We start from the raw sequence: 18,446 nt of genomic DNA, 5'->3' as shown, positions 1-18,446 counted from the left end.
GAAACGTAGAAGAAAGGATTGCGAGGATGATTCAAGAGAAGAGTGAAAGTAATAGGGTGGTTGTTATGGGGGACTTTAACTTTCCTGATATTGATTGGGAAAGCGACAGCTCAAGTTCGTTAGATGGGTCAGTGTTTGTCCAATGTGTGCAGGAGGGTTTCCTGACACAATATGTAGATAGGCCAACAAGAGGTGAGGCCATACTGGATTTGGTTCTGGGTAACGAACCAGGCCAGGTGTTAGAATTAGAGGTAGGTGAGCACTTTGGGGACAGTGACCACAATTCGGTAACTTTTACTCTAATGATGGAGAGGGATAAGTGTGCACTACAGGGCAAGAGTTATAGCTGGGGGCAGGGAAATTATGATGCTGTGAGGCATGACTTAGGATGTGTGGCCTGGAAAAGTAAGCTTCAAGGCAAGAGTGTAATTGATATGTGGAGCTTGTTCAAGGAGCAACTATTGAGTGTCCTTGATAAGTATGTACCCGTCAGGCAGGGAGGAAAGGGTCGTGTGAGGGAGCCGTGGTTTAATAAGGAATTGGAATCCCTTGTTAAATGGAAGAGGACGGCCTATGTAAAGATGAGGCGTGAAGGTTCAATTGGGGCGATTGAGAGTTATAAGGTAGCCAGGAAGGACCTGAAGAGAGAGCTAAGAGCAGCAAGGAGGGGACATGAAAGGTCCTTAGTTGGTAGGATTAGGGAAAACCCTAAGGCTTTCTATAGGTATGTCAGGAATAAAAGAATGACTAGGGTAGGAATAGGTCCAGTCAAGGATAGTAGTGGGAAGTTGCGTGTGGAGGCTGAAGAGATTGGGGAGACACTGAATGAATACTTTTCATCAGTATTCAATCAGGAACAGGACATTGTTGTCAATGTGAGTACTGAGTCACAATTAAGTAGAATGGATGGCTTTGAGGTATGTAGAGAAGAGGTGTTGGAAATTCTGGAAAGGGTGAAAATAGATAAGTCCCCTGGGCCTGATGGCATTTATCCTAGGATTCTCTGGGAAGCAAGGGAGGAGATTGCAGAGCCATTGGCCTTGATTTTTATGTCCTCTTTGTCTACAGGAGTAGTGCCAGAAGACTGGAGGCTAGCAAATGTGGTTCCCTTGTTCAAGAAGGGGAGTAGGGATAACCCTAGTAACTATAGGCCGGTGAGTCTCACTTCTGTTGTGGGCAAAGTCTTAGAGAGAATTGTAAGGGATAGGATTTATGAACATCTGGATAGGAATAATGTGATCAAGGATAGTCAGCATGGTTTTGTGAAGGGCAGGTCGTGCCTCACAAACCTTATTGAATTCTTTGAGAAGGTGACTAAGGAGGTGGACGAGGGGAAAGCAGTAGATGTGGTGTATATGGATTTTAGTAAGGCATTTGATAAGGTTCCCCATGGTAGACTACTGCAAAAAATACGGAGGTATGGCATTGAGGGTGAGTTGGAGGTTTGGATTAGGAGTTGGTTGGCTGGAAGAAGACAGAGGGTAGTAGTTGATGGCAAAGGTTCATCTTGGAGTGCCGTCACTAGCGGTGTTCCGCAAGGATCTGTTTTGGGACCATTGCTGTTTGTCATTTTTATAAATGACCTGGAGGAGGGGTTAGAAGGTTGGGTGAGCAAGTTTGCGGATGATACAAAAGTCGGAGGAGTTGTAGACAGTGAGGAAGGATGTGGCAGCTTACAGCGGGATATAGATAAGCTGCAGAACTGGGCAGCAAGGTGGCAAATGGAGTTCAATGTAGCTAAGTGTGAGGTGATTCACTTTGGTAAGTGTAATAAAAAGATGGGGTACTGGGCTAACGGTCGGATACTTGGTAGTGTGGATGAGCAGAGGGATCTTGGTGTCCATGTACACAAATCTTTGAAAGTTGCCACCCAGGTAAATAGTGCGGTGAAGAAGGCATATGGCGTACTGGCTTTTATTGGTAGAGGAATTGAGTTCCGGAGTACTGAGGTCATGTTGCAGTTGTATAAGACTCTGGTGCGGCCACATCTGGAGTATTGTGTGCAGTTTTGGTCGCCATACTATAGGAAGGATGTGGAGGCACTGGAACGGGTGCAGAGGAGGTTTACCAGGATGTTGCCTGGTATGGTAGAAAGATCGTATGAGGAAAGGCTGAGGCTTTTGGGGTTGTTTTCATTGGAGAAAAGAAGGTTTAGGGGTGACTTGATAGAGGTGTACAAGATGATTAGGGGTTTAGATAGGGTCGACAGTGAGAATCTTTTTCCACGTATGGAGTCAGCTATTACAAGGGGGCATAGCTTTAAATTAAGGGGGGGGTAGGTATAGGACAGATGTTAGGGGTAGGTTCTTAACTCAGCGAGTTGTGAGTTCATGGAATGCCCTGCCAGTAGCAGTGGTGGACTCTCCCTCATTATGGGCATTTAAACGGGCATTGGATAGGCATATGGAGGATAGTGGGCTAGTGTAGGTTAGGTGGGCTTGGATCGGTGCAACATCGAGGGCCGAAGGGCCTGTACTGCGCTGTATTCTTCTATGTTCTATGTTCTATGTTCTATGTTCTAATGTAGTGTTGAAAGGACTAAAGCTGAGGCTTCAACTATTTACTATTTACATTGAATATAGTGTGTTTTGGGTTAATTTGCTGATGGTGCAAAGATAGATAGGAAAGGAAGTTGTGAGGAAGATACAAAAGCTCTGTAAAGAGGTACAGATATTTTAAGTACGTGGATAAAACATTTGCAGACGGAGTATAATTTGGAAAATTGTACATTTTGTCAGGAAGCACAGAAAAGCAAAGTACTATATAAATGTAGAGTGAGTGCAGAATGTTGCAGTCCAGAGGAACCTGGGTGTCCTTGTATGTGAACCACACAAATCAGCATGCAGATACAACAACTAATTAAGAAGGCAAATGGAATTTTGGTCTTTAATATAAGGGGCATGGATTTAAAAGTGGTGATTTCTTGCTATAATTTTACTTTGGTTTTTGGTGACACCCCATTTGAGATGCTGTGCACCGAATTTGGGCCACAGTGGCTTAGTGGTTAGCACTGCTGCCTGACAGCACTAGGGTCCCAGGTTCGATTCCACCCTCAGGCAACTGTCTGTGTGGAGTTTGCACATTCTGTCTGTGTCTGCAAGTTAGGTGAATTGGCCATCCTAAATTGTTCATAGTGTCCAAGGATATGCAGGCTAGTTGGATTAGCCATGGGAATGCAGGGTTACAGAGATAGGGCAGGTGGCTCTTCAGAGGGTCAGTGTGGACTTGATGGGCCAAATGGCCTACTTCCACACTGTAGGGATTTGATGAGAATTGCTCTCATCAGTTAAGGAGGATTACACTTGCACTGGAAGATCACAGAAAGTTCACAACCTGCTTAATGGGATGAAAGTGCTTGTGTTGCAAGGATAGGTTCACATGTTATGAATCAAATTGGCAAAAGATTAGAATCTGTGGTGGTAGGGACCTCCAGAGGAGGCTCACATGGATCATCCAGTTGGCACTGCAATTTAATGATGATTGCAAATATTTCAGCCTTATCTTTACATTGATATGCTGGACTCTGCCATTATTTTCAGTGCGGGTGCATTTGAAGCCTCCTCTCCAGTCAGTTGTTTAATTGTACACCACCATTCTCAACTGGATGTGGCAGGACTGCTGAGGATTACCTTTTTAGAGCAACTAGAGATGGGCAATAAATGCTGGCCCAGCCAGTGATTCTGAAATCCAATAAATGAATTACAAAAATTAAGTCACTCTGGAATCATTATCCTGCTGAATTTGCCTCTCTTGGGCGGTTGATAGAGTTTTCAGTGAGTGAGATGGCTGAGGAGAAGGGAGGTTTCAAAATTAAAAGAGAGAAGTTTGATCAGTGTTGCAGGGTAAGAGTGAATTAAAAACAATGTGGGGTGGAAGAAGAGGGGACACGTCCTCATGGTAAGAGAGCACCAGTGGATAAGATTCATGTAAATGTGAAGAAATAATACTGAAGTGGTTATATAAGAAAAGGCTTGCTGTTAGGCCATGATAGGATTTATCAGGAGATTCCGCTAGGATTCTGTACCTCTTGGATTTTTTAAAATTACATTTTTAATAGCTCTTGGAGCCTTCATTACAGAATAAACAGTGATTAAGTGCAGGGGGCCTGTACAATCGCAGCTGGCAATGACTTCTTATTCACAATAATACTTCTCTGTCACATGTTGTGCTGGGCTGCAGTGCCAATGGGGTGCAGAGGCCCACTCACCAACCACCTACCTGCCTTACACCTTAATTTATCTCCTTACCACTGCACGGACACCAAATGGCCATCTATTGTTTGATTAACTGAGCAGTGAATGAAGCGTTGGGAGTGAATTCCAAATCTTTCTCCTCACTGAGGAAGCCAGATTACTATGCACTGATTTTGTCTCCAGACCTCAGGAAGACCATACCTGCCTTGGAGGCAATACTGGGGTGGTTCGCCTGATTGGCCCCTGGGAAGAGAGGGTTGTCTTACAAAGAGAGGTTGAGTATATTGGACCGATATGTCTGGAGTTTAGAAGATGCGGAATGAGCTCATCGAGACATCAAAGATTCTGATAGGGTTTGATTGGGTAGGATCCAGGGGCACAGTCTCAAGATAAGCAGCCAACTATTTACAATCAAGATAACGGAGAAATTTCTTCACTCAGCCTGTTGTGAATATTTGCAATTTTCTACTCTAGAGTGTTTTGAATGCTTCATCATTCAAAATATTTAAGGGTGAGACATATAAATCTTTGCTCATTCATGGAGTTGAGATAAATGGGGAGCAGGCAAAAGTGTCAAATTAGAACAGAGAACATAAAACGTTAGAGCACAGGACAGGCCCTTCAGTCCTTGATGTTGCACCGACCTGTGAAATAATCTGATGCCAATCTAACCTACACTGTTCCATTATTATCCACATGTATGCCCTTCACATTGGTGAGCCTACTACTGTTGCAGGCAGGCCGTTCCATGCCCCTCTGAGTAAAGAAGCTACTCCTTCTATCTGTCCTGAATCCATCACCCCTCACTTTAAAGCTATGCCCCTCATGTTAGCCTTCACCACCTGAGGAAAATGTTTCTCACTCTCCACCCTATCTCATCCTCTGATTATCTTATATGTCTTGATTAAGTCACCTCTCAACCTTCTTCTCTCCAACAAAAATAACCTGAATTCCCTTAGCCTTTCTTCACAAGATCTTCCTTCCATACCGAGTGACATTCTGGTAAATCTCCTCTGAACCCTGTCCAAAGCATCCACATCCTTCCCATAATGCGGTGACCAGAACTGCACACAATACTTCAGGTGCGACCTTACCAGTGTCTTGTACAGCTGAAGTATGACCTCATGGCCCCGAAACTCAATCCCCCTACCAATAAACGTCAACACACCATATGTCTTCTTAACAACCCTATTAACCTGGGTAACAACTTTCAGGGATTTATGCACCTGGACACCAAGATCTCTTTGTTCATCTACACTGCCAAGAATTTTACCATTAGCCCAGTACTCTGCATTCCTCTTACTACTTCTGAAGTGCACTTCCTCACATTTTTCTGCACACAACTCTGCCTACTTTAGTGTCAAGTTCAAATTTACTAACCCATCCTTCTATGCCCACATCCAGATCATTTATAAAAATGACAAACAGTAGTGGCCCCAAAACACATCCTTGTGGTACACCACTGGTAACTGAGCTCCAGGATAAACATTTCCCATCAGCCACCTCCCTCTGTCTTCTTTCAGCTAGCCAATTTCTGATCCAAACCGCTAAATCACCTTCAATCCCGAAACTCCGTATTTTGTGCCGTAGCCTACCGAGTGGGACATTATGAAACGCCTGACTGAAGTCCATGTACACCATGTCAACTACTTTGCCTTCATTCACCTGTTTTGTCACCTTCTGGAAGAACTCAATAAGGTTAGCGACACATGGCCTACCTTTCACAAAACCATGGTGACTATCCCTAATCAAAGTATTCCTTTCCAGATGATTTTAAATCCTATCTCTTATAACTTTTTCCAACCCCTTACCCACAACCGAGGTAAGGCTCACTGGCAAATAATTACCAGGATTGTCCCGACTCCCCTTCTTAAACAAGGGAACAACATTTGCTATCCTCCAGTCTTCTGGCACTACTCCTGTTGACAACGATGACATAGAGATCGAAGCCAAAGACTCTGCAATCTCCTCCCTTGTTTCCCAGAGAATCCGAGGATAAATCCCATCCGGCCCAAGGGTTTTATTTATTTTCAGATCTTCCAAAATTGCTAAAACCTCATCTTTGAGAAAGTGAGGACTGCAGATGCTGGAGATCAGAGCTGAAAAATGTGTTTCTGGAAAAGCGCAGCAGGTCAGGCAGCATCCAAGGAGCAGGTGAATCGACGTTTTGGGTATAACCCCTGAAGAAGGGCTTATGCCCAAAACATCAATTCTCCTGCTCCTTGGATGCTGCCTGACCTGCTGTGCTTTTCCAGCAACACATTTTCAGCTAAAACCTCATCTTTGTCAACCTCAGTCCCATCTAATCTGGTTGCCTGTATCTCCGTATTCTCATTAACATTGCCCTTTTCCAATGTGAATACTAACAAAAAATATTCATGAAGCGCTTCCCCTATGTCCTCAGATTCCATAACATTCCCCGACTATCTTTGATTGGCCAAAATCTTACTCCAGTCATTTTTTTATTTCTGATTTACCTATAGAAGGCCTTAGGATTTTCCTTGATCCTATCCATCAACAACTTTTCATGTCCCCTTCTGGCTCCTCTTTGCCCTCTCTTTAGATCTTTCCTGGCTAACTTATAACTCTTAATCTCCCTAACTGAGCCTTCATGCCTCACCCTCACATAAGCCTTCTTCATCATCTTGACAAGAGCTTCAACCTCTTTAGTAAACCATAGCTCCCTCTCTCGACAACTACCTCCCTGCCTGTTAGGTACATCCTTATCAAGGACACGCAGTGGCTGTTCCTTGAATAAGCTCCACATTTCAAGAGTGTCCATCTCCTGCAGTTTCCTTTGTCATCCTATGCATCGAAAATCTTGCGTAATAGCATCACAATTGCCTTTCCCCCAGTTACACCTCTTTGCCTGCCATATATACCTATCCCTGCCTATTGCTATTGTAAACATAACCGAATTATGGTCCCTATAGCCAAAGTAATCACCTACCTCCAAATCTAGCACCTGGCTGGATTCATTCCCCAGTACCAAATCTAATGTGGCCTCGTCCTTTGTTGGTCTTTCCACATACTGTTCAGAAAACCCTTCTGTACACATTGAACAAAAACTGACCCATCTTAACTGCTTGAACTTTAGTATTCCCAGTCAATATTGGAGAAGTTAAAGTCCTCCATAACAACTACTCTGTTGCTCTCGCTCCTATCGAGAATCATCTTTGCTATCTTTTCCTCTACACCCATGGAACAAATTGGAGGCCTATAGAAAACTCCCAATGGCGTGACCTCTCCTTTCCTGTTTCTAACCTTAGCCCAAACTACCTCACTGGATGAGTCCTCAAATGTTATCTCAGCTGCTGTAATACCACCCTTGACTAAAAATGCCACATCCCCATCTCTTTTACCAACTTCTCTGTTCTTGCTGAAACATCTAAATGCTGGAACCTGCAACAACCATTTCTGTCGCTTCTCTAGCCATGTCTCTGAAATGGCTACAACATCGAAATCCCAGGTACCAACCCATGCTGCAAGTTCACCTGCCTTATTCCGGATGCTCCTGGTAATGAAGTACATATATTTCAAACCAACATGCTGGTTGCCAGCATCTTCTCATGACCTTGTAAACCTATCCTTGACCCCACTACCCTCAACTTCCTGTACACTGGAAATACAATTCAGGTTCCCATTGAGGAAGAAGAGCTAGCATAAGTATACTGCGTGGCAGAGCAGAGCTAAGGGTGTACTCTTGTTTCTGCTTTCATACACTGCTATCATGACTGAAACTAGTTTTATTTTATTTCAGATTTAGTAACGTAATTAAATGCTCCCCTCCCTTTTATTACTTAGTTGGGATTTGAACACATGCCTTTCGAGCATTTGTTTGGATTAATTCAGCTGACATTTACCACCATATTACCTTGTTATCTCCAACTGCTCCCAAAACTCAGAGGTTATGGGGAAGAAGAGGGAAAAACATTATGCATCATTACCTGTCCAGAGCAGCTACCTTCAGTCAATTTGACATTTTTCACACCTGCATTGCACGTTTTAATTGTGTTGGAAACTGGGAAAAAAAACAGAATAGTTATTATTTACAGAATTACAGCCAATTTTATAAACAAATGGATTTTATCCAATAGCTGAACAAAAGCTGAAGCTCTGATGAGGGGAGCTGATACTCAGTAACTATGATTGGAATTTTCACATTGAGATTTTCAGGATTAAGAAATAAGTATTCACAAAATGTAATATTAATTCTTGTATTGTAAGAGGTGAAACATGTGGCATTAACACAATATAGCAAATCCCAAAGACTGATGCCCCACTGAGTTAAGAAATTTGTCATCTCAGCCTTAAATGGCCTACCTTCTTTTTCGAGACAATATACCCTGGTTCCAGACTCAGCTGCTCGGAGAAACATCCGATCTACATTCACATTTCTGCTCTTGTAAGAATTATTTTAGCTTTCAATGGTACTAGGAACATAGGAACCTCAGGAGGCCCATTCAGCCTCTCAAGCCTGCTCCTCCATTCTATAACATCATGGCTGAAACATGGCCTAACTTGATATGCCTGCCTTGGGCTCATATCCCTTGAAACCCATGCTTAATAAAGACTTGTCTATCTTAGATTTAAGTTTAACTTTTGAGTGAGCAGCCACTGCTATTTGAGGAAGAGAATTCCAAACCTTTACTACTCTTTGCTTATGGGAGTGCTTTCTAACATCTCTCCTGAATGGCTTGGTCCTAATTATTAGACCATGCCCCGATTCTAGAATCTTCAACTAGTGTAAACAGTTTAATTTTATCCAACCTGTCAATATCATAGAAACCCCACAGAAAGGGGCCATTTGGCCTATCCAGTCTGCACTGACCCTGTGAAGAGCATCCCTGCCAGACCCCTCCATTATCCCCATAACCCCACATTTATCACGACTAATCCACGAAGTCTACACATCCCTGGACATTAGGGACAATCTAGCACAGCCAATCCACCTAACCTGCACATCTTTGGACTGAGGGAAGAAACTGGAGTACCTGGAGGAACCACAAACACAGGGAGAATGTGCAAACTCCATACAGCCAGTTACCTGAGGGTAGAATTGAACCTAAGTCCCTGGTACTGTGAGGCAGCAGTGCTAACCACTGAGCCACTGTGCCACACCAGCAACATCCTGAAAACCGCAATAAAATCACTCCTTAACTTTCTAGAGGGTGACACGGTGTCTCAGTTAGTGGTGAGTCCATCAGTGATAGGTTACGTGGATTGGCCATAGCAAATGCAGGGTTATGGAGATAGGGTTGCATCTGGGTTTTGACATGATGATCTTTCAAGGTTCAGTCAACTAGGAGAAAGTGAGGTCTGCAGATGCTGAAGATCAGAGTCAAGAGTGTGATGCTGGAAAAGCATAGCAGGTCAGGCAGCATCCGAGGAACAGAGCCCTGGCCTGAAACATTGATTCTCCTGCTCCTCGGATGCTGCCTGACCTGCTGTGCTTTTCCAGCATCACACTCTAGACTTTCAAGGTTCAGTGCCAAGTCAATGGGCCAAATGACCTCTCTCCACACTGTAATGATTCTAAGATTCTAAACTCTAGGGAATAAAGGCCTAATTTATCTAATCTCTCCTCATAATGTAACCCCTGAAATCCAGGTACAATCCTTTTAAGCCTGTGTTGAACTCCCTCCAGGACCAAACCATTCATTCTTAATCTGCTCACAGTACTCTAAGTGGGATCGAACCAGGGTTTCAGATAACTGCAGATTCAGTTCTGCATTCCAATACTCCAGCCCTTTAGATATGAAGGCCAGCACTCCATTAACTTGCTTGACTATTTTCAGCATCTATTAGTGGCATTTTAAAGAGCTATGCACCTGAACCCCCAAATCATGTTGGATATTCACTTATTTATCCCTGTGCCTTTTTAAGGATACCTTGATCTATCCTTGTCCGGTCTGAAATGGATAACATCACCCTTGCTTATATTAAAATCCATCTGACTCAGCTTTGCCCATTCACCTAATCTATCAGTATCCTCTTATAACTTTATGCTCTTGTCAACTCTGTCCCCATCATACAACCTCAGTATCCCGACCCTGCCTTCTCTTTAGCTACAAGGGCAAGATCCAGTTCCCTCTTGAACATATCTAACAAACTGGCCCCAATGGCTTCCTGTATTAGAGAATTCTACAGGTTTACAATGCTCTGAATGAAGAAAGTCTTCCTCATCACAATCCTGAATGACTTATCCCCTATTCTCAGACTGTGACCCCTAGTTCTGGACTTCCCCAACATCAGGAACTTTCTTCCCACATCCAGTCTGTCAGTCCCATCAGGGTTTTATATGGTTCTATGAGATCCCCTCATTCTTCTAAATTCCAGTGAGTACAAGCCCAGTCGATCCAGTCTTTCCTCACATGTCAGTCCTGCCATCCTGCCATTACGAAGACCAGCATGCCAATAGCTTTCCTCACTGCCTGCTGCACCTGCGTGCCAACCTTCAGTGACTGTTCCACCATGACACCCAGGTCTCATCGCATCTCACCTTTTTCTAAACTGCCACCATTCAGATAATAATCTGCCTTCCTGTTTTTGCCACCAAGTAGATCACCTCACATTTATCCACATTATTCTGCATTTGCCAAGTATTTGCCCACTCTGCCAGTCTGTTCAAGTCACCCTGCAGCCCCTTAGCATCCTCCTCACAGCACACACTGCCACCCAACTTAATGTCATCTGTAAATGTGGAGATATTGCATTCAATTCCGTTGTCCAACTCATTAATGTAAATTGTGAACAGCTGGGGTCCCAGCACTAAACCCGACAGCACCCCACCCATCACTGCCTGCCTCTCTGAAACTAATCCATTTTTTAGAGTCATAGAGTCCTATAACATGGAGACAGGCCCTTTGGCCCAAACTATCATCCCTTATTATTCCTGCTAACCCCATTTCCCTGCACTTGGCCCATATCCATCTTAACCTTTCCTCTCCATCCATTTGTCCAGATGCCTTTTTTAAAAAACTTTTTTTCAATAAAAATATTTATTAAGTTTTTTACAAAATTAGAAAACCATACACAGAAACAGAAAAAGAAGAATATAACCCTATAAAAACTACAGTTCAATAAATAACCAAGGAGAAAGAAGAAAAAATAAATACAGACGAAATAAAATTAAACCAAGTTATAACAAGGTAACAATGATATTCAATTAAATTACTGTACTCAGTGCAATCTCAACACAGCTCCCCACCACTGGGGGCAATAGTGTAGATCCATATTTGTTCAGGATTCTTTCTCCCAGAGGCCCCCAAATCAACAGACACAGTCCTCACGGTTAGACAAAGGCCCTGAATAATATAGCCGATATATCTACATCAATATCATTCAAAAAGGGCTGCCATGTTCTGTGAATCAGTTCCGTTTTCTGGTGCACCATATTTGTAAGGATGTGCGGGGGATGTCTCCTACGACTATCCTGTGCCAACTCGAGAATCCTGGGGGATTCTCTGATACCCAGCTCATTAGAATATTCTTCCTCGCTCAAAAGGAAAGGATATTACAAAATTTCTTCCCATGCGCATCCAGGGAGGGAAGATTTGGGAGACCCAAAAGGAGGGATACCGGATCCAAGCTAACCTCAGTTCCCAAAACCTTTACCAAAACATCCCAATACCTGCGGATCTTGTGGCCTGACCACAAGCAGTGAGTAAGAGTACCAACGTCTGTTTTGCACTTAGGGCACACTGGGGACACTCCTGTCTTGAATTTCACAAGCCCGTTCTGGTGCCAGGTAAGCCCTATGGAGTACCTTCAGTTGAATAGCCTGGGTCCTATTACAAATCGAGATCTTCCTAACATTTTCCCAGATATCCTCCCACATCTCTGAGGAGATTTCCACCCCTGATTCTTGAGTCCAGGTTTTATATAGCCGTTCAATGTCCTTCGAAACATTACTAACAAGTGATAGAGAGTGCTAACCGAGAGGGCACCCATTAACCACTCTCCTCTCCATGTCCAATTTGTAGGGATTAACCATCAATGTCGTCTTTTTTGTACAAAGTCTATAACCTGGAAGTAATGAAAGAGATCCTTCCTAGCCCGCGCGAACTTCTGTCTCAGCTGTTCGAAGGACATCATGACCTCCCCATCAAATAGATCTCCCAAACAGGAGATCCCTCTAGACTCCTAGAGCTTAAAACCAGAGTCCATTGAACCCGGCTGGAATCCTGACACTCCCACTATGGGGGTGAAAGGGGAAGTCTATCACATTATTCTTCATGCTTTAACTGTGTTTAGGACAATCGGGTTTTTACAGTGATCCATAGCAGTCCTCATCTTGTCTATAAACAAAAAATTAATGAGAGGGCATTTTTTTCTGGGAGGCCTCAGTGTCTTAGCCAAATTGATCGTGGATCGTGACAGGCCCATTCAGCCATATAGGATAACAAGAAACTCAATTGGTACTTCCTAAAGTCTGGAAAATTTAGACCCCCCCCACCCCCTTTTGTGGAATCTGCAATTTATCCAGCTTAATAACAGGCTGTCGATGATGCCAAATAAAAGATCCAAGCCAGCTATAAAGCCTGAGCAATGTTTGCCTTGGCAGCATCAAGAGGAGCATTCCCATGGGAAATAATAGGTGAGGAAGAACATTCATCTTGACCAGAGCTACCCTGCCCAAACAATATATCGGAAGATCTTCCCAATGCCAAAGATCCTGCCTGATTTTCTCTAGCAGCTGCTCATAATTGGCTTTAAATAATTGATCGAAAACCAGGGTAATAAAAATGCCTAAATACAGAAAACCTCCCTGCAGCCACCGAAAGGGGAAACGGGTTCCACCCCCAAAGCTGGACATATTGGTAAGACCCCCCATAGGCATGGCCTCTGATTTCATGAAATTAATTTTATACCCTAAAAACAAACCAAATAGATTAATTATCTGTATTAAGTGGGGCACAGATGTCATTGGATCGGTAATTTTATGCCTGCCAGACCCTACCTCCGGGGCAGTTATATTGGGTCTGTCCAGATGGCTTCCACCAGTGGCTCGATCACCAGTGTAAATAGTAATGGGGAGAGAGGGCACCCTTGATGGCAGCCCCTGCCAACTCTAAAACTATCGGACCTTATACCATTATAAGCACCGCTGCTTTTGGATCACTATACAGCACTGCCACCCATTTGGTAAAAACCTCTCCAAGGCCAAACCGTTCCATGATATAAAAGAGATACGTCCACTCCACCTAATCAAATGCTTTGTCTGCAACCACAGAGACTACCAAACCCGGGATTGCTCTTCGCTGACATATTTGGACCATATTTAATATTTTTCTAATATTATTGGTAGACCTACAACCCTTAATAAAACCCGTCTGGTTCTCCTTTACAATAAAAGGCAATACCCTCTCCAGCTTTAACAACAGGATTTTAAAATCCACGTTCAATAACGATATGGGCCTGTACGACATGCAAACTGCTCGAGCTTTTCTTTCCTTAAGAATAAGAGAAATATTTGCTTCTCTCAAAGAAGATGGGAGGCAGCCCTGACTGAATGAGTAACTGTACACATCCAAGAGTTGCCCGGCCAGCTTGTCCATAACCTTTTTATAAAACTCACTTTGAAATCCATCTGGTCCAGGCCCTTTACTGCTCTGGAGCAGCCTCACCGCCTCCCGTACTATTGTCAGGGGGGCACTCAAAAAAGATGCCTGCTCTGAGGTTACACTTGAAAGGTTCAAGGTCTTAGGTAAACACTCCATCTTCATCATTCTGTCCTCACAGCTCTCCGACTGATACAGCTCAAAATAAAACTTTCTAAATGCTGCATTAATCTTTTTGGCATTGCAAGCAAGAGTACCAGCACTCTCTCTGATGGATGTAATAGATTGTGGGGGGCATTCCTTCTTCTGGCCAACTACGCTAGATACCTACCGGCTTATTACCATACTCAAATAACCTCTGTTTCGCAAAAGAGATTTCCCTCTTTGTTGTTTGGGTAAGTGCAGCATTCAAAGTAGCCCTAAGGGCTGTAATCCCCTGTAATTTAGTTATAGACAGTGTATTAAAATATGCTGACTCAGCCGCCTTCAGGTGAGTCTCGAGCAAACATTGCTGTTCTCCCCTCTGTCGTTTCCGGGTCACAGAGTAAGAATTAATTAAACCCCATGCGTAGGCCTTGGCAGTCTCCCACAGCACTGATGAGTTGCTGGCCGTGCCTGAATTGATATCTCAAAAAATTTTAAACCCACCATTTCGACTGGGACAACACATCTATCCCGAGACAGGCTAAGCAAAGACATGCCAGAGAATTCCTAGAGGCCTGGCACTCCAACCACAACGCCATAAACAAACACATAGATCTAGATACCATCTATCAACCCCTCAGAAAACGAACAGGAAATGACATCACCACAAACCCCAGGAACCCCATCCAGGACAAACATATAAATAGAAAGCAGGAGACAACAGCTTCGCTTCACTTGGAGGTCGCCACTGATGATGTTACCTAGCCAGGTAATGAAACGTCTGGATATCAAACCTCCAGCTCAGCGAGCAAACCTACACCCTAAATACTGGATATTCAGGTCCCTCAGCTGCCTTTTTACCTCATCAAATAACTTCCTCTTGTGAAACACGACTGGGGAAAAGCATGATTCCTGATCCTTTATATACCATAGCCTGGGGATCATCCCCAGTGCCCTAGAGGCTTCCAACATCATTTGTTTGTCTCTATAATGCTGGAGTTGCTCTAGGACCAGGCGGAGGCACTGGTCCAATCCAGGCTTGTACACTGCGACTCGGTGGACCCGCTTGACCCGTACCCAACCTACTTCAACCTCCAGCCTTAGAAACTGTGGGAGCCATTGCTCCAGAAAGCTGACAAGCTGGCCTTCTTCCTCCCATTTGGGAAGCCCCGGCAACCAGATGTTCTTCCAACCACCTCAATTTTTGAGGTCGTCGACCTGCTCTTCCAAGGCCTGCACTTGCTGTTCCAAGGCCTGAACCCAGCCCACTGGGGATTCGGCTGCAGCCTTGGAATCCGTGGCCCGTTGCTCCCCACCTCCCCACCGCAACACACTGCCTGAGATGCTGGATCTCCAGGCCATGCCTCTGCAGCATGACCAAGATCGATTCCAGCCTGGCTCGGGTCTCTTCCATCGAGAAGTCGATCTTCTCTTGGAGTTTTGCAAACTCCGAGATCAGGCTCCACTCTGCAGGTGAGTCCTCTGGGGTGGCTGTGGAGGCCAATGCCGCAGCCACGGGTGGGTCTGTTGCTGTGGGGGGGGTCCCTGCCTGATATGATCCCATGCTCCTTTCCCCTTAGTCATCTTTTAAACTGCACCAAACTATTCAGAACTGGTGCTAAGTAGTTCCAAGGGTCAGGAAATAGTTATTTTCAACAAATTGGACAGTGAAGGGAGGGTGAGTGCCCCATTTTGTCTGGGCTCTGGTGCAGAGCTCAGCAAAACAGACCTGCTGGGTCGCCGCCATCTTGAATCCCCCCCAAAAGCCTTTTAAATGTTGTTAATGTACCCATCTCAACCACTTCCACTGGCAGCTTATTCCATATGTGTACCACCTTCTGTGTAAAAACGTTGCCCCTCAGGTTCCCTTTTATTTTTTCCCCTCTAACCTTAAACTGACGCCCTCCAGTTATCAACTCTCCAACCCTGGGAAAAAGACTGAGTGCACTCCCCATATCCATGCCTCTCATGATCTTATACACTTCAATAAAATCTCCCCTCAGTCTTCTCCACTCTAGCAGTCCTAGCTTGTCCAACCTCTCCCTATAACTCAGACCTTTAAGTCCTGGCAACACCCTTGTAGATTTCTTCTGCACTTTTTCCATTTTAATAACATCCATCCTATAGCAAGGTGACCAAAACTGAACCCAATCCTCCAAGTGCAGCCTCACCAATGTCCTGTACTACTGCAATGTAACTTCCCAACTGCTATACCCAGTGCCCTGATTGATGAAGGCCACTGTGCTAAATGCCTTCTTCACTGCCCTGTCTACCTGTGACTACACATTCAGAGAACAGTGCATCTAAACTCAAGATCTCTCTGTTCCACAGCACTCCATAAGGCCCTACCATTCACTATGAAACTCCTACCTTGATTTGAATTTCCAAAATGCAAGATCTCACACTTATCTACATTAAACGTGGGGCGGCATGGTGGCTCAGTGGTTAGCACTATAGTCTCACAGCGCCAGGGGCCTAGGTTTGATTCCAGCCTCGGGAAATTGTCTGTGTGGAGTTTGCACATTCTCCCCATGTCTGTGCGGGTTTCCTCCCACAATCCAAAAAAGCTGTGCAGATCAGGTGGATTGGCCATGCTAAATTGCCCATAATGTTCCGTGCATGAGTCAGAGGAAAATGGGTCGGTATGGACTTGTTGGGCTGAAGGACCTCTTTCCACACTGTAGGGAATCTAATCTAGTCTAAACTCCATTTGCCATTTCTCAGCCCACTTCTCCAGCTAATCATAGTCCTGCTGCAATTTCTGATAACCTTCCTCACTGTCCATGATACCGCCGATTTTAGTGTCATCTTCCTAATCATGTCTTGTACATTCTCATCCAAATCATTGATATAGATAACAAACAGCAATGGGCCCAGCACCGACCCCTGAGGCACTCCACTAGTCACTGGCCTCCAGTCCAACCAGCACCTATCCTCTATTACCCTCTGCTTCCTACCATCAAGCCAATGGTGTATCCAATTTGCCAGCTCCCCCTGGTTTCCATATGTTCTAACCTTCCAGAGCAGCCTACCATATGGAACCTTATTAAAGGCCTTATTGAAATCCATATAGACTACATCTACCACCCTGCCCTCGTCAACCTTCCGGTCACTTCATCAAAAAACTCTTAACAAATTTGTGAGACATGATCTCCCATTCACAAAGCCATGCTGACTACTCCTAATCAAACCCTGTCTTTCCAAATGCGTATATATCTTATCTCTCCGAATCGTCTCAAGTAACTTACCCACCAGAGACATTAGGCTTACTTGTCTATAGTTCCCAGGATTTTCTTTGCAGCCCTTCTTGAATAAAGGCACAGCATTCGCTACCCTCCAGTCTTCCAGGACCTCACTCATGGCTAACAGTGATGCAAAAATAGCAGCCAGGGCCCCCACAGTGTTCTTGGATATACCTGGTCAGTACCAGGAGATTTATCCACCTTCATATATTCTAATACATCCAACATTTCTACTGTGATATGGACTGTCCCCAAGATATCGCCACTAACTCCTTCAAGTTCCCAAGTCTTCATGTTTTTCTCCACGGTAAACACAGTGGAGAAATATTCATCGAGGACCTCGCCCATCTCCTGCTGTTCTACACCTACATATCCACTTTGATCTTTGAGGGGTCTTATTGTCTTGTCTAATTATTCTTTTTCCTTTAATATACTTGAAGAACCTCTTTGGATTCACCCTAATCTTCTTAGCCAAGGCTATCTTGTGCCCTCTTTTTGCCCTCCTGATTTCCTTCTTCAGTAAACTCCTGTATCCCCTATATACCTCCAGGATTCCCTTGATCCCAGCTGCCTGTACGTGAGCCATGTTTCTGTCTTTATTCTGGTCAGTGCCTCAATATCTCTTCTCATCCAGTGTTTCCTATTCTTGCCAATCTTGCCCATCACCATCACGCCATATAGATCTCAAACTCGAGCTATCTCATTTTAAAAGGCCCCCTACTTGCTGGAGGTCCCATTGTCTGCAAACAAACTGCTCCAATCAACCCCCGCAAGCTCCTGTCTAATTCCATCAATAGTCACCCTGCCCCAATTTAGAACTTGATCCTGTGGTCCAGGTTTGTCCCTCTCCATAGCTATTTTAACATTAATAGAACTATGATCACTGGTCCCAAAGTGTTCCCCCACTGTCACCTCCATCACCTGTCCTGCCCTATTTCTCAAGAGTAGATTGAACTTTGTCCCTTCCTGTGTAGGACCCTCTATGCACTGCTTGAGGAAATGTTCCTGAACACCTTTAACAAATTCCACCCCATCTGAGCCCTTAACACTGTGGCAGTCTCAGTCTATATTAGGGAAGTTAAAATCCCCTACTGTGAAAACCCTATTGCTCCTGCAAGTCTCCACAATCTCCCTTCACATTTGTTCCTCTACTTCCTGTTGACTATTTGGGGACCTATAGTACAATTGACATTTCGGGCATAAGCCCTTCTTCAGGAATTCCTGAAGGAGGGCTTATGCCCGAAACGTCGATTCTCCTGTTCCCTGGATGCTGCTTGACCTGCTGCGTTTTTCCAGCAACACAT

The 18,446-nt window shown here is 44.4% G+C and overlaps 1 protein-coding gene across 1 annotated transcript in view; it reads right to left on the bottom strand.

The window, feature by feature from the left end:
• The window catches only part of LOC122556516 (uncharacterized), a 153,216-nt gene that overhangs the window by 39,654 nt on the left and 95,116 nt on the right, over positions 1-18,446 (bottom strand). The window contains exon 8 of the mRNA XM_043703248.2: positions 8,141-8,214. Within this exon, the coding sequence (XP_043559183.2) occupies positions 8,141-8,214 (74 nt within the window). The remainder of the gene's footprint in view (positions 1-8,140; positions 8,215-18,446) is intronic.

This window comes from Chiloscyllium plagiosum, unplaced genomic scaffold (assembly GCF_037043375.1).
Source record: "Chiloscyllium plagiosum isolate Xiang-an unplaced genomic scaffold, Cpla_swu_hap1 HiC_scaffold_2, whole genome shotgun sequence".
NCBI classification, from domain to species: domain Eukaryota; kingdom Metazoa; phylum Chordata; class Chondrichthyes; order Orectolobiformes; family Hemiscylliidae; genus Chiloscyllium; species Chiloscyllium plagiosum.
This window is presented reverse-complemented; position numbering and strand designations above follow the sequence as displayed.